The sequence below is a fragment of the Lissotriton helveticus genome, chromosome 5_1 (assembly GCF_964261635.1).
Source record: "Lissotriton helveticus chromosome 5_1, aLisHel1.1, whole genome shotgun sequence".
Lineage (NCBI taxonomy): Eukaryota > Metazoa > Chordata > Amphibia > Caudata > Salamandridae > Lissotriton > Lissotriton helveticus.
This window is the reverse complement of record NC_136065.1, coordinates 288,287,953-288,304,558: the sequence shown is the minus strand read 5'-3', so window position 1 is coordinate 288,304,558 and position 16,606 is coordinate 288,287,953. Positions and strand designations below refer to the sequence as shown.

General features: G+C 45.5%; 1 protein-coding gene across 2 annotated transcripts in view; it reads right to left on the bottom strand.

Moving 5' to 3' along the window:
- MTOR (mechanistic target of rapamycin kinase) overlaps positions 1-16,606 on the bottom strand; it is an 865,133-nt gene that overhangs the window by 167,910 nt on the left and 680,617 nt on the right. For both annotated transcript variants that reach the window (XM_078642233.1, XM_078642234.1), the window contains one exon: positions 987-1,087. In XM_078642233.1, coding sequence (XP_078498359.1) covers positions 987-1,087 — 101 coding nt within the window. The remainder of the gene's footprint in view (positions 1-986; positions 1,088-16,606) is intronic.

Sequence of the window (16,606 nt, the reverse complement as noted above, 5' to 3'; positions counted from 1 at the left end):
ATTGCTATCCAGCAAACAGCACATTTCTCAGCTCTCCAGTGCCTTCAAAACTATTCTCCCTAGCCAGGAAATTCCATCCTTGCTATCGGCATAGCAGACATGTTCCAATGAGAGGAAAAGATGAAACTGCAGGAGGAAATTGTGCTTCAAATTAAGTCATTGTACCTTCCAGACTTCCTCCCAGACGCAGTATTACTGGCTTCTATTCAGCTGATAAGGCTGTAGGGCAGCTTCTGCTGGCAGCAAGGCCTCTCTGTAGTCTAAGTCAAGACGTGTGCCTGGCACTCTTCACGATTTCAAAATCGTCCCATGTGCCTGATTAGAGAGCTGTGCTGCTTTTGGACACAGCAAGCCTATAAATATGGTTTACACTTTTAAAAGCTCTCCGTTTACAGCTGGGCGACTGACATTATATAAATAATCATTTGCCATTGATGTGTGACAATTAACGCCCATAACAGTATGTAATACTTGCCATATTTGCCAAATTAGTTACACAATATAATTGTGCATTAGTGTCAGTACAAGAGGTAGGAATCAGGAAATGCATAAGGCACTTTCAGTTACTGCCATGCCCTTTTATGCCATAGGGTTTGGAAGAGTAGCATTAATCCATTTTGGATACGGATCAGAGTGTAAATTACTGACATTGGAGATGTAGTGGCTCTGTTTCTTTTTCGAGGGGCCACCTTAGATTACAATAGCCCAATTAGCATTGTTAAAAAGTGTTTTCATCAATCTAGTTATTTTAAGTATATAATGGTTCCCTAGTGTGAGTACACGACACTCCAGTATGCTCCCATACTGAAATGGTATGCTTTACTGTGGCCTAACCACACTCAACCTCTAATGTACATCACATAGTGAGATCAGATGGAACATACTTCGCTTCAAGTCCACATTGTGTTGCCCTGATTATACTGTGTTACACCCCTATCGCAACAGATCCATCATTTGCATAAGTATGTATTGCTTTGTTACTTTACCTGAGTGTGTCCTGTAAGTTATTTCCCCGGGACAAAGAGATTGAGCGGAAGAAACCCTGAACGGCAGGGACAGTGTACATCAGAAGGGTCTTTGACAAATCCTGCAATCAACATATAAAATGAGTCAATCACAAACCCATACTTTATGTTCCTACTCGTACACACTTTAATTCCATAAAATCACCCTATGAAACCCACACCAGGTTAAAAAGCGTGGAGCCCACTTATTATAAATATAGAACCTATCATATATACATGACTCACAATCATAATCTAAAAGCTACAAATATTAAACCCTGATTCTCCAATACCATCACCCTCACTACTTGCAAAACAACAGCATACCCTTGTTTCTGGGTTTCTAAATATCCAATTTTTCTGCCAATTCATGATCACTTGATTATGCAATGGCATCAGACTGGGTATGGAACTGTTTTCAATATCCTCAAATGTGAGTAGGGTAGCATCAGAATAGTTAGGCGTATTGTACCACTGACGTAATGATAGAAAGGAGGTTGTGGCTCCATGAAGGTACTGATTAGCACCGAACTATCTTGCTCAAAAGAGGCCAGGCAAAAGCAAGATCTTGACAAAGTACAAAACTCAAGAACTAGGCAAAAACTTTGGTTAAGGTTAGTGGAAGAGTGATAATGACACCAAAGGAAAAAAGAGAAAAACATCATGTTAGGTAGCATCTTTTTTTCCAATGATACTTCTTCCTACAGATTTTTCACGCAATGAAAGACTCCCTTAGCAGTAACGCAAGCAACCATAGGTCTGAGAAGATCAACAATGAAAAGCGGTCCTTTACAAAAAGTAGCGGGTTAATCCATCTCACTCAAAATAGACATTTTCAGACTCACAGTGTAACAGATAATCTCTGGTAAAAGTGTGGACTGAAGCACACGTGGCCATGTAACAGATGCCAATCCTAGGCACAAATCTCAAAAGTGGATGCCCTTTCTCAGGTTGAGTCCGCCCTGTTACCTTCAGAGTTCTGTTTGTCAAGCACATAGAAAACAACTCCACAAGAGAATCTGGTGTGAAATGCCCTGTGTGCTATAAATTCTCTTGTCTTGACATCCGAAAACCAACACAAATAGTCTTAGGTGTCTAATTTTCCTTGGCAATGTAAAATCTAAACATCCTCGCGGGGTCCACCCTATAGAGACCCTTCTCTATCATGAAACAGTGATACAGTAAAGTAGTAGGCAGAAAAATATTTTGTGACAAATGAAACTCTAAAGAGCATTTTGATAAAAAATAAGGAATAATCATGACGGAAAATAGTGAATGGAAAGATAGTACAAAGTGCCTGAAGCGTCCCAACTTTAAGAGGTAAATTGGTGGCTGTAGGAATGACAAAGAAACATCATGCACTTCTCACTGAATCCTAAATAATATCAGATTAGTGCTTGAATGTGTGCCCCCCTGCGTGGCATGGTAAACGTATGCTATCCTGCCTTGTAAGCCTACTGGACTACCATCAGTTTTTCTTTCAGAAACCTCAACAATCATTTAAGGCCAATGGAGCTGCTTCGTGTCCCCTTGGTTTTGTGGACAAGCACTGATGGCAGACAGGAAACCCAGAGGTTTCCCCTCTATCTGAGAGAAGATGGCTTACTGGTGCCTCAATTGAGACTATGTGGTGGCAGCAAGATTCTAGTTTAAAGGCATAGACTTTTTACCTGTTCCCCTATAGGGAGACTGCCTGCCGGTACTCCGGAGTAAAAGGTTGGACCAGTACCCATCGTGACTGGGACAAGTATGAAACATTATAAATGTGGGTGTAAAAATTTGTAGTTCTGTCACCAAGCGTGGTTAGCCTACTTTGCCTTTTCCCATCCCGTGCCCACAGAGTATGTGGATCTCCCTCTCTTTAGCCAGAGGCAGCAGTTATTTCCACCCCTCCCATTGAGGTGTCTGGTCCACCTAAATACCAGTTAAGTTCTGAACTGGTCACCAGTGACTTTACTGGGTGGGGTCCTACTTGTTTTGGTGATGAAGTCTTTTATTTTCAGCCTTTATGTACTAAAACCTCTGCTGATGGGACTCCAAGATGGTACCCAAGACGGAACCAGGTCGAGAGTCCACTTGGTAGACATTTCACAGCAGACAAGCTCTCGCTGAAGAATAAGGGATCCAAGAGGTTCAGGAGACCCCATAGTGGATTCACACCCTGCTCTATTGGCCGTTGAGCAAACACTAACAAAAATCTAGGGTGTTAAAAGGATATAATAGTGTTCTGGGCTACAGTTCAACCCTAGCACCTGCTATTATTTTGTGCAACTTAGTTTTAAATATTCTAGCATATTTATTTGTAATGCACTCCTTTTCTATTTCTATTATACAGTATTGACTGGCCACTGAAGTTATTGTTATTTATTTTCTCCCAATGTACTTGAGTTTCTAACACTTCCATCTCCCAGGTAAAAGCTGGACTGCCTCACTCTACAGCCCTGTAAGAGCCAAGTTTCCTAAAGGGAGTAACCTGATTATCCAACTATAGTGCATCAGTACTGTGACCATAGGATGCCAGGGCCAAGAAACAATAGCCACACAGTAATCAGACAGCACCTGCTTCAGAACTCCCGTAAAATGGCTCATACTCCGCATTCTCACCTATACTTCCAATGCTGGATAAGCTGGATAAATACCCAATCCTCAAACCAGTATTTTGTACAGCGTCTGGACATTTAGGAGGCCATTTAGATTAGAACCTGCTAGATACACTGCCAGGGATATATTCTCTTCTAGAAGCTGCACCTTCTTACCTGAGGCCAGTTGTGGACACTTTGCTGTTGTCACCAAAGTACAAGAGTAAGCGCTGGACTGCCCTGAAAGCAAAGGAGCTGACAAATTGCAGACTGATAAAGCTTTTTGGAAGATATCTCAAGGAAGCATGACCGACCAGTGTTAAGGAGCAGAACCCCCCTTTTCTACTTCATCACTGATAAGCTTGCACCTTTCTGACTTGCCCAAAAATGTTTGAGTGGCCTTTTATTTATTTGCCATTACTAATACTAGAGAGACCCAGATGTACCTTACACTCTTGGTATAGAGACGAGCTCAGCCAGCTGGAGAGAGACACTGATGTTTTAAGGTACAGGTGGTCTTTTACTATATACACCAGTTTGCAGTAGGAACTGTGGCTGTCACTCCCCAACCCTCAGATGCCATTCTCCCAGCTCAACTAAAAAAGTGTTAACCACACAGTTTATTTTTTCTACTGGTACTGAAACTTTAGAGAATGCTGAGCAATACCTCCAAATGGACTATATTCAAGAGACTTTAAAACTGGTTAGGTGCTTAACTAGTCTTGGACAGAACAGTTTCCCGACTGAAAACCAATACCTCTTACCAGATGCTGGTAGCTGACAGCAAAAGGAAACCAAGCCTCACACACACTCAAATAACTCCACTGACTTGACTTTGGAGGGATTCTTGTTGTTTTAGTGGTGGGTTTTGGGTTAAAGGGTGTTTACTATTCTTACTGTAAACACAGGAGCCGAGGTTTCCAATCACCGAAAAGGACACTGCTGAACAAGAGTCACAGACTGTGGAAAATTAGTGCGTTTTGGTGAACATTATCTGCGCCATCTTGCCTCTTCCCCTGATGCCACACTTTTGTCGTGCGCGCCCGCCATTTTAAAGATGCCCCGATCAGAACAAACCCTTTTGCATGCCGCTGGCCCCTGACATAGCCCTTTGCCTTCGCTAAGCCTGCACGCTGACCACCCCCTGCTTGCACCTGCCTTGAGTCATAAACCCCTCTTCGGCGCTGCTCTGCCCCAGGCCCTCATCCTGTTCCCAGCGCGACACCTCCCTGCTTTCCTTTCATGATCTCCGGCCCTTAGATGCAAACCCCCTTTTTCCCCGTGTGCCCGTTTTGTCTTCCCCGTTCCCAGGCCGACACCCAGCTCTGCCGATACCATTCCTTGCCCCTCCCCGTACAATAGGAAGCTTCCCCCATCAAAGGATCCCCGGGTTGATCAAAGCCCCCACTCCATGAGATCCGATCAAACCCCCCACATTCCGTGAATCGGCGGAATATCCAGCTGCGTGATACTCATCACCTGTTATGACTAGGGTGGGGATTTCAACTGTAAATGTGTGTGGGAACGGGCCCCAAAGGGGGATTCCGGGTATGTCTTTCCGTATATCAAAGCTTTGTCACATGTATGTAAACTGTAATAAAAACCATAAACACTGTATATAAGGGGCCAGGCCTCAGGGATGCAGTTAGAGCACCTCAGAACGATACCTTCTGTCCGTTTCGTTGTGTTCTCCTCCGGAGAGAATAAAAAAACCTTGTTTCCTGCTTTTCAGTCTCCAGCGCCTGCCTCTTCATTTATTTAAATAACTAGAGGGTCACAGAGGCAATACCGCCGGGCAAATATCGATTGTCCCCGACCCGATTGAACTTTTTACAATTGGCGTCCCAAGCGTGGGGCCCATCAGCGACTCGTGGATCCAGTGGGAGAGGTCCCGACGACAGAGTGAACGACTGCAACGATCGGGAGAGCTCTTGCCCAATAGACCCTCGTCTGGCAGCCGATCATCCGAACTTCACTAGTTCCGAACAGACCTCTCTCGAGTGATCTACGGTCCTGACTGGGAACCATCAGGAGTGCCGTGAGAAATACGAGAAAAAGAGGACGATCGGGCGCTGGATTCGGAAGACAAGAAACTGTCCACATGGTCCGGGTAAGGTCGTGTTGCCACGACAAGTTGCGAAATTTGTTTTGATTGCTTGATTGTTCAAAATACTAGTATTGCTCTGTTTTTTTTTATTTAGAGATTCACTGTCTGCAAACGGAGAAACAACAGGCTCCCTCTCCCTTTGCAAGCAGTGGAGGATAGGTAGGGTAGCAGCCGTGCTTGTTCTTTTTCTCCCCCACTCAATAATTGCTTGAAACTGAACTGTTGTTCACAAACTATTGTTTCCTGGAGATTCCCTGTCTGCAAGCAGGGAAGAGACCACCCTTTTTGCAGATAGTGAAAAGGGTAGGTAACGCAGATCTTTGCGGTCCTACTCATTCTCCCCATTGTTATTTATTGGTCGTTTGGTTTTATATATTTTTTTTGATCCATGAGGTATTCACTACCTGCAAACAACGTAGAATAGAAATATTCTGTCTAGTCTTTGCACCTAGTGATAAGATAGGCAGTGCTGACTTTTTAGTCCCTCGTTACGAGCCGTCATGTCTGTCTTCTCCCCACTGATAAATAGCCTGTTTAGCCCGGACCGGGTGTTAGAGGTGGACCATATAGCTCCACTAGAAGGCACCCCTAATAAGGACATGTTCATAAACTATGGGTTAGTCACCATAGCTTATAATAAATTATGGCACAGGTATACCGAAGATAGCCAAGACAAACAGTGGCCACTGGCAGGATCCTTTGACCTTGATAAAATAGAAACGTTAGAAATAGCCCTTCGAAATAATAAGACGACGCCAATTATGCTCGACAGTCTCGGTATGTGGCGCAGAGAGGCTACGAAACGACAGAGAAAAGACGAGGATAAACCAAGTAGGGAAATATACCGACAGGACAACCCCAGGACACCGCTACCCACAACTTATCCCCCGACACTATGCAAAGGACGACCAGACTTAGGGTCAGACCAATGCGCTTTTTGTAGGTATGTCGGACACTGGAAAGCCCAATGCCCGACTCTACTGAGCGTGAGTAAAGGCAAAGGGCCGACAAGAACGACAGACCGACAGTACGAGAAAAGGCGCGAGACAAAGAAGAACCCGACTTACATAGACAGACCAGACAGAACCACCACGTTTGATTATGCCCGATGGCACAGATTTCGCCAGGAAAATCTCAGCGGCATGATCAAGTTCTCCTAGGTCGGGCAATGTCAAGACGGGAACCCAGCCTCGTTTAAAATTCACAGACGGAAAGAGATAATTATGACCAATAACTGTTTTTATATTTGTCTTGGGTCTTTGTATGTCGTACTTGTACTGTCCCCCGTCTGAGTTTGTGTGTATGTAATGTACAAATCTGCGTCATCCCTCTACACGTGTTTCCGTGTTACTCGACCCCTGTTAGCAGAAACTTAGCATAAAAGCAACCTGGAAAGAAAGAAATGATAAAACAAAATCCGTAGACCATTAATAAACTTGAACTTTTAATTTAACACAACAAACAAGGAATAATAACGATAAACTGTAGAAAATGAAAGTCAAACAGAACATTCGCCCCCCCCCCCCCATTCTGGAACCTTCCAAAGTAGGGCAGGGTTACGGCTACGCCCAACCAACGGCAACCCATATAAGGCGGGCCCCGCCGCCAACTCTTGGTCAGGAAATCTTAACGTATGGGGGAGCCGGAGGAGAGGCAGGAGCCCGCAGCCTGGGCATTTGCAGGTAGTCCCGCCACATGTCTCCTTGGCCGGCCGCAACGGGCCTGGAAAGACTAAGGTAGTCCCGCCACATGTCAAGAGGAGAGCGAGGCACCTCTTCCTTTTCTCTTCCGTCACAGCCGCAGCAGTCCTGGACGGCGGGATGTCCTGCACGTACCTCCACAACAATTTGTCCAAGTTGGGCTGGGAGGGAGAGGCGACGCGGACGAGCCTCTCCCACCTCCACCGGTAGGAGGTTTCCCAGCCCCCAGCCCGACGCCGAACACCCCCAGTCAGGCGATGGTGCCCATACTTCCACAGCACCGGACACACCATGGTGGCACCCCAGTACTTGCGCAGCACCGAACGTACAATGGTGGCACCCCAGTATTTGCGCAGCACCGAACGTACAATGGTGGCACTTGGGGAACACCGGATGTGGAGAGGCCTTCATGCGGGGCGATGAAAAGGAGCGGCATGGAGTGCACCGGGAGAAGGAGACGATGTGAACGAGTCTCCCTCGCCCCCCAGGTGGGGGCATCACAGCTGCACCCCAGCTGAACGTCCCGCTCTCACAAAACAGGGACATCTTCCTTTCACTCCGAAGGGTCTCTTCCATTCTTGCAAACTCGACGAGAGTGGCCCCTGTAGGGCCTCAAAATGGCGTCTGGATCCGCTGGAAGGCGGGCCCCGGCCACTAGAGTAACTTTGGCCAGCCGTATAACTCGAACATTTGTCCCATGGAGCACGAGCCCCCATCTCCGACAGCATCTCCGCAGCCTTGAAGATCATACAAAGGTCCCCGGCGGAGCCTTCGGCCTTTGCAGGTTTCCGGTAAGGGACGGCTGCCTCGATCGCCAACGAAACTAACATGACATTGCCACACCTTCTGTTAGCGTGAATTCTAGAACTGCCGAAAAGGACTCTGGTCCAAACTGCCAGTAATGGAAACATTTCCCCCTGATGCTGCTTCCGGACTGTGCCGGCCCCGCCCAAAATGGCGCTGGTATCAATCGGAACTTACGAACACCTCGTGGTGTTCCTTCGCACTAATATAAACTTGATGTTCTGAGATTTTTGTGATCCTTTGTACACTTGGCTAGAAAAGACAAGGAGAGCTCACTCGACGAACAGTATGAAAGAATCCCCATTACAAATGTTGATTACAAATGTACAATGTATTATATTTTTATAACTGATGTAAACCTCATTTACGATGCACACGTACGGTATGCATATAGGAAATCTGATTACAACTGTTGTGATTATGCTTCTGAATTATGAAATATATGCCCCCGAACCCCCAGCCAATTAATAGACGTTTTAGTCTCTTACAAAAGAATGAGTAAAACTTTCCGATGTTTTTATTGTTGCAAACAACACCCCCCACTGTACGCACTTTAGCCATTGCCACGACCGACCAAATACGACCACACCCTCCTAATCCATATGCTGAAATGAATTTGCAAAATAAAGTCTTTGAAACTATGGACGGGTATTGCATGCTTTATTTTAAAACAATATGGGATGGGTAGGAAAGTTCTTTTTCTGTGCACCCTACTCTGCTCTCTCTTTAAGGTTAAAGGAAGATGGTTGCCCAGCCCTGGAGGACGGATCGGATCGACAACACGACACTCCGCCTTAAAAGTACGCGACTGACTCATGAACTCTCGCGTAGAGGAAGACCGTGACTTCCAAGGATGGGTAAAACGAATGGTGTAAATGAGGGAATGTAAAAGGAGGGTGAAATGAAATAATGTAAATATTGTAAAGTACAACGTTCCAAAGTAGCAGGGACCCAAGAACCGAAGAACTTTAGAACGCCACGGCGTTGAAAGAGGTTTAAGGATCCCGATAGTGAGATATATCCTTTGACTAGATACCTCGCACTAGGCACCTCTGGTTCCCTTTTTGTGTTTCCCCGCACACGCCCTACATGAACACACTACCCCCCCTCGACTCCGAAAACCATATCCCCGGGGACCCTGCCCCAAGGAGGAAAGACGAGTAAGAGGTAAGTAAAGGACTTATGAATCCATGTATTTGAATGCGCGCGAATGCTGTCTCCCCCACCCCCCCCTTTTTTTCCTTCCTCTGCAGGTTACATCAGAGATTACAGCCAAGGTGTGGCGAAGATCTGAGACCTTGCCATGTCTAAATACACGAAACGGACTAGCGCCGCAGGGTGGTGTCTAAGCACGCCTGCAAACTACTCACGTATCGAACAAACCCGAAAAATTAGCACAACCTGATAAAAAGTGATCACCCTTAAACCAGACCGGACGAATGAACCCATGTCACGCATGATGCGAAACTGTGAGGGAATGTGTGTGTGTGACTGAGGCGTTGACCCAACTGGTCAAAGGACCGAGAATGCGAGAAAGTGCGACAAAATGGTACCTCCTTTTTTCTTCTTTCCTTTTCTCAAAGCACGTCCCCTCTACCCTGTCTAATGCTCAAACTGCATGATTACAAGATTCTAACGCGGACTCGTGAATACCCTTTACTGTGTAATGCACTAAATAGCCTTTCTTGAATGCACTGCCGCCCTCTCTGTTGCACGTGTACTATTTAGCCTGCCGTTGCACTCTCTCTCTCTCTCTCTCTCTCTCTCTCTCTCTCTCTCTCTCTCTCTATTTTTGCACTACCACTCTTCCGAGTGGTTAGCCCCGAAATTGGCAGATTGCCACCCCTAGCACACCACCTAATTGGCTTCAAATACCGTCAGTATTTGCACAAACGCTTGTCTTTAATACAATCACCCTGAGGCCGCGTCATTACCTCTCCTTTTCCGCTAGAAGTCAATGAACCCAGGTTGGGCCGTAAGGGAAAGGACAGGTAAGACGACAGAGGTTCCCTAATCTGGCCCGAAATAAGGGAACTACATGTCAACGGCTCCTATAGTATAAAACAAGGACCTCAGAATACGCGACCCTCCCCTCCCCGAATCGTCGCAATACCCAAACCAGAAAAACGATCACCCCCGTTACCTCCCCTGTCTATGTCCCTGGTTGTTTCCCATAAAACCCCTGTCCTTCCTAGTTAAGTAACCGGGCTGTAAAAGGTTACGTAGGACCCAGAATGATGTTTTACAAGGTTAACAGACTAGACCAAGGTAAAGAAATCATCAAAATGAACCCCGCAGTAGTTGAAAAACAGGATGCACCGATAGAAAGGAAATGTTTAGCCCTGTTCGTCTCTCAGCAAAACACCTGTGTAGTACCATGTTGACGACTCACTGTACCCTTTTGTAAATGTGAAACTCTGGAGAACGGCATATCTTTGCCAGATTTGTCTCCCGAAGGTGGGTTACCATCAGATGAACTGTCATGCCTGTAATAAATGATTATGAAGGAAAGTCGTAGTAAATCCAACAGGTCCGCCACCGGTCATTCATATGCCAGTTGTGAACATTAAAAATAACGGACATTTTCATTCTTTGCCTGGAGCTGGGAGAGAAATAGACTTTTTGATTATCTTCATCTGCAAATTTTCTAAAGACTGTCTTTTCAAACTTGTTTAAGGGTACTGCTGTTGGAGGAGAGAAGGACCGGATGTGGGAGCACGAGGCCCGACTGCAGACTAAGGGACACCTGCGACATTAGCCAAGGCGAGACCACGACTGAAAGGAGCTGCAGGACGAGGCACTGTTTTCGGCAGCATGAAAAGAAAGGGTCGACCTGATGCCCCTGCTCGACGTCCAGTGCCTGTCGACAAGTCCCCGCTCTCTGAATTCCGTCGCACGCCCGCCCATTTGAAGTCTCTCGTTCCCCTAGTTTGTTCCCAATTTGGCCTTGCTCCATCCCCCTTTTTCCTCTGACCTACCCTATGGACTGTTTTGAACGCTCTTCTTCCATCGGAACTTTCTGACAATCACCTCAAAGGACACAGGGCGAAAAGGACCTTTCCGACCAGAAACGCGAGGAAAGGGTCGTGCCCTGCAACGCAGAACTTAGAACAGAGCTGGACTTGTAGCTCCACCGCCGGTGCTCAACAGCGCCAACGAAAGACCACAAAGAACAATGAGAACTCATAAAACTTCGAACATTCGACATCTTCAACCACCGTTTTGCTACGCCTCATTTCTCTCCCAGCCGCCATTGCATTGATCCTGCTCCAATCCGAATCTGAAACATGTATTAACCTGCCAGTTCACGTTATGATATGTACTTGCTGCTCGCCGTTTTTGTATTTCATTCCTATGACTTTCCTGCTTTATCAAATAGGTGCACCTCCTAAAAAAAAAACGAGAAACCTCAAAATGTATTGTTTACAACTCTTTTCCATCTAGGGTTCCTACCGTTTTCTTTCTCATGCTCACCACAGTAGAACCGAATAGAAAATGAACCAGCAAGATGTCTTGAATATGTTAAAGGGAGGACTGTGGAAAATTAGTGCGTTTTGGTGAACATTATCTGCGCCATCTTGCCTCTTCCCCTGATGCCACACTTTTGTCGTGCGCGCCCGCCATTTTAAAGATGCCCCGATCAGAACAAACCCTTTTGCATGCCGCTGGCCCCTGACATAGCCCTTTGCCTTCGCTAAGCCTGCACGCTGACCACCCCCTGCTTGCACCTGCCTTGAGTCATAAACCCCTCTTCGGCGCTGCTCTGCCCCAGGCCCTCATCCTGTTCCCAGCGCGACACCTCCCTGCTTTCCTTTCATGATCTCCGGCCCTTAGATGCAAACCCCCTTTTTCCCCGTGTGCCCGTTTTGTCTTCCCCGTTCCCAGGCCGACACCCAGCTCTGCCGATACCATTCCTTGCCCCTCCCCGTACAATAGGAAGCTTCCCCCATCAAAGGATCCCCGGGTTGATCAAAGCCCCCACTCCATGAGATCCGATCAAACCCCCCACATTCCGTGAATCGGCGGAATATCCAGCTGCGTGATACTCATCACCTGTTATGACTAGGGTGGGGATTTCAACTGTAAATGTGTGTGGGAACGGGCCCCAAAGGGGGATTCCGGGTATGTCTTTCCGTATATCAAAGCTTTGTCACATGTATGTAAACTGTAATAAAAACCATAAACACTGTATATAAGGGGCCAGGCCTCAGGGATGCAGTTAGAGCACCTCAGAACGATACCTTCTGTCCGTTTCGTTGTGTTCTCCTCCGGAGAGAATAAAAAAACCTTGTTTCCTGCTTTTCAGTCTCCAGCGCCTGCCTCTTCATTTATTTAAATAACTAGAGGGTCACAGAGGCAATACCGCCGGGCAAATATCGATTGTCCCCGACCCGATTGAACTTTTTACAAGACCAATGACAGAGAGGGGTAGACACATTTTAGCACAGTACTCCATTGCATCTCTCTATCTAGCACTTTGTCCCATTGATTGAGATTTTGAAGAGAATTCCGCCTGTCTTTTAGAACCCTTCCTCTCTCCTCCATGTACTTCAGCCTCCCATACATCATCTTCTGACACATCTCACAAAGTTCAAAGCAGGACGAGTCTGTGAGACAAAGCACATAAATTGTGCCTTGGTCTTTACATGAATATTTTTGTAACACAGGAGGAGCACTTTACAAAGAGATCCCAGAAGGTGTCGTGTATTTCTATAGGTTCTGATTCGATCCCCCTATTCCTGACCCTTTTCTGGTTAAACTTACTAGCTAGTTAACTAACAGTCAGCCCATGAGGCAAGAAATCCCCCATGATGCAGATACCGTTATCTGACGCAGTCACACTACGGCACAGGAACGTGTTATCTGATTAGGTCATAACGCTTGAGATCTAATTAGACAAGCGACATTCCTCCAGCCCCTGATAAGGCATACGACGTTCTCATAACAAATCAAACCTATGACAACCTGGATAATCCGTGCGGCCATTGTTTTGATTTCACAGAGAACTTTAGTAAAGAATGTGCTAACGAGCAAGTCGTATGACATCTTTATTGACGTACCTATGTCCATCCTTACGTCAATCTCGGCACCTTTAAGGTATAAATATTGCCGACCTTGCCCTATGCAAACACACGCGTGGTGACAAGACGGAGCAGCCATACTTGCCGAAGCCGAGAGCAGAAGCAGACCCCGCAGGCAGCAGCCCCGCCTTCCTGACGCGCTGAGAGACGCGCTGCTATCTCAAGCCGAGAGACCCAGCACCGGCGCTTCTGGGCAGCCCTCGCAGGCAGCCTGGAATATCGAGAGCAGAGAAAGAGATACCATTCCTCATTCATCCTAAATTCCAGGTACAGAACTGAATAACCCCTCCTAGAGAATTCTTTAGTTATTCACTTGGCAAAAACAAACTTAAACTAAACTGTAACTTTCTATTCCCGCCCACGCATTAGACTTAGGTCAGGTACACGGGGTAGGCGTATTTAGAAACACCAGTTGAGTACGTTTAGTCAAATGTATATGTGTATGTAAATATATTTTAATCATTTTAAACATCATATGGCTCAGAAACCATATCAATGTTTTTACAGTATTATTTTATACTATTGCTTCTAATGTATGCACTTTACTTAACTATAAGTATTGCAATAATATCGATCCATTTCTCTTGTACGAGAAAAGAGACTGATCAATAAATAACATCTTTTATTGAACACGCCCGTCTCTTCCTTTTCTCTACATTCTGATGAGACTAAGAATGCACGTACTGACTGAGTAAAATAATTGCCTTGTGCTCACACGACTCTCGAGATTGACTCTTGATTAGGGGAGAGCAAAGTTGTCATGTTCTATGGTTGTCAGAAACTAAATCCCTTCTTGTCTAATCAGGGGAGTTCATCCTTCCTTGAACATTCGAGAAAGTTTCTAGCGAACTCTGAGCTTAGCTGGCAAACCCAAAAATTAAGTCTAGTATCGACAGTAGTAGACCTAGTTAACGTCTGGCCTAGGCCTTTACTGCTGTAGGCACTATTCCAATGCGCAGAGCCTATTGGGAAAATAGGAGCTACACTACATGGCGCCCAACGCGTTTGGAAAGGGCGATAAAACTAACGTAAGACATTTAGAGTAACTCAGTCGTGCTTTCTCACTCAGACCCCTTTTTCCAAATACTCCAAAGACGTCTGGAGTGGGTGAAAGGTTATAATATCCTCCAAAACCTCGCAGGAGGGAACTCCTATGTATGGTTCTTGGTCTAGTCAACGTTGAAGGATAAAACAGTTCCAGAATATTGTGCATCTAATCTCTGTTTCCATAAAGAAACCTGATCTGCAAATAGACATAATACCATCCTGTCTGTAAAATGGGAGACAGTGATGGAGAAAGAGAGGCAATTAGATTAGCTACTGAAATAGCAGCAGCTGATACTACAGCACTCGATGCAGACCCGGATATAATACTCATCCAGGTCGCCAAAAGGAGAGCTATAACTCTAAAACTTATAGAAAATGGACTGACACCTAGAGGTGGTACAGTCATATTCGTAATCGAGGCACACGAATATCGGCAGACAGAGGTATACTATACATGGATACATTTTCCAGCAGCAAATGCTGTAACAAAGTACTTCCACTATTACAAAGTAGAGGAACCTCCTAATGAGTACACTCCTTTCGAGGAGGTGGACGTACCACTCAAATTCCAAGAGCATTTGCTCTTATTTGATGGCGCCCTAATACATAACAATCACATTACAAGGCTCGGTCCTTTAGGAAGACCAGGAGCAACGTGGCCGGTCCTAGCCGGATACACACCACATCCAGACATCGAAAGAATGCCTGCAGCAGAGCTGTTAATACAGCTAAAACAACTACTAAAAATTCACAGACAATTAGTTCAGTATGTAATGCGGACTTCAACAATTCAGCCAGCGATTAAACTTCCACAGCTGACCCCTCACCAGGGGAACACAAATAAAATTACACCACAGAACATCCAATCCTGCCTAGGTAAAGTTCCAGCTAAACGGGAACAAATACCATTCTGGTTGGCACAGAAAATTACCCAAATAGAGGCGGTGTTTCCTGACACCACCCCGCTGGAAAAACACAGGATTCTGACTATATGTCTCCCAATGGGAATCGCACCACACATTGAGGACTGTGACACTTGGGGTACAGTCTTTGCTTCCATCTATACAAAAACGCACGGTGTTCCATCCATTTCGGTAATACCAGATGTGCTAAAACAAATTCAAGATGAATACGGTCCAGAACCTGCTTTAACTCTTGGTATGAAATTACTGAAAGACTTCAAGCAAGTCTCGGCTATATTACTAGCCAACATAAAAGGTGAAGCAGCAAACGTGGCGATCCGCCAGAGGTTAAAAGAGACAGATATAGCAGACCAACCAGCTGAAATTGCCAGAATCATAGAAAAATCCTATGAAGAACTAGGCAGAGATAGTCTAGGTGGAATACCAGTAAAACCGCAACTGACTACAAGTCCCGAAAAAATATTTTTTAATAGTAATTCACCAAAAAAGAACTGGGATGGAAATAAACAATCCAATCCTAAAGAAAAGAAATTCCAGTCCAGAGGAAGGTCTCCTAGGCGAAGAGAGAAATCTCCAAACCCGAGACAAAGGTCACCTCAGAGTGAACCCTCTGGGAATAGATATAACCTTAGAAATAGGGATAATATTAAAAAACCTGATAGATATCAAGACATTGATACACGTCCCTCTCAATCTTTTCAGAATTCCTCGCAGAAATCGGAAAGAAGAGGACGATCAGAAGAGCACGCCAAGTCCAAAGACAAGGAACCTGCTCAACTGAAAAAGAAATCACAATTTCCAAAAAAGAAGGTAGCCAGTATCAAGGTAGTTAACAATGCCGAGAATACTGAGGACACAACTGAAAAACGGAGAATGGGCTCAGACAATGCTAGACAGCGCAGCAGAGGTGAGCATAGCTCGCAAAGTCCTTATGAATCATCTGGAGACAGTGGACACGAATGAATACCTTCAAGTGGAAACTGCAGATACCAGAGTTAGCAAGCCCCACAAAATATACGAGATAACATTACGTATAGAGGGAGATAAGACTAGGAAAATAAGGGGACTATTTTGGGATAACCTATCCAAGGGCTATGACATCCTTCTAGCTGAAAAAGACTGGCCACCGGAGTTTGTCAGGGAGTGCCCTCATGGCGAAGAAGTAATTATGCCTGCCTTCTCGAATCAAATACCGATTCATAAAAAATATACACTTGCTAGAAAGTGGGCAGTGGCCTTAGCACCTGCTTTATATAAAAATCATGTAGGATGGGATGAGGATTCTCCTCCTCACAAAGTCCAGTTAAAATCACAACCTACTGCACAAAGGCAGTACCCAATTAAGCAAGAAGCTAAAAAAC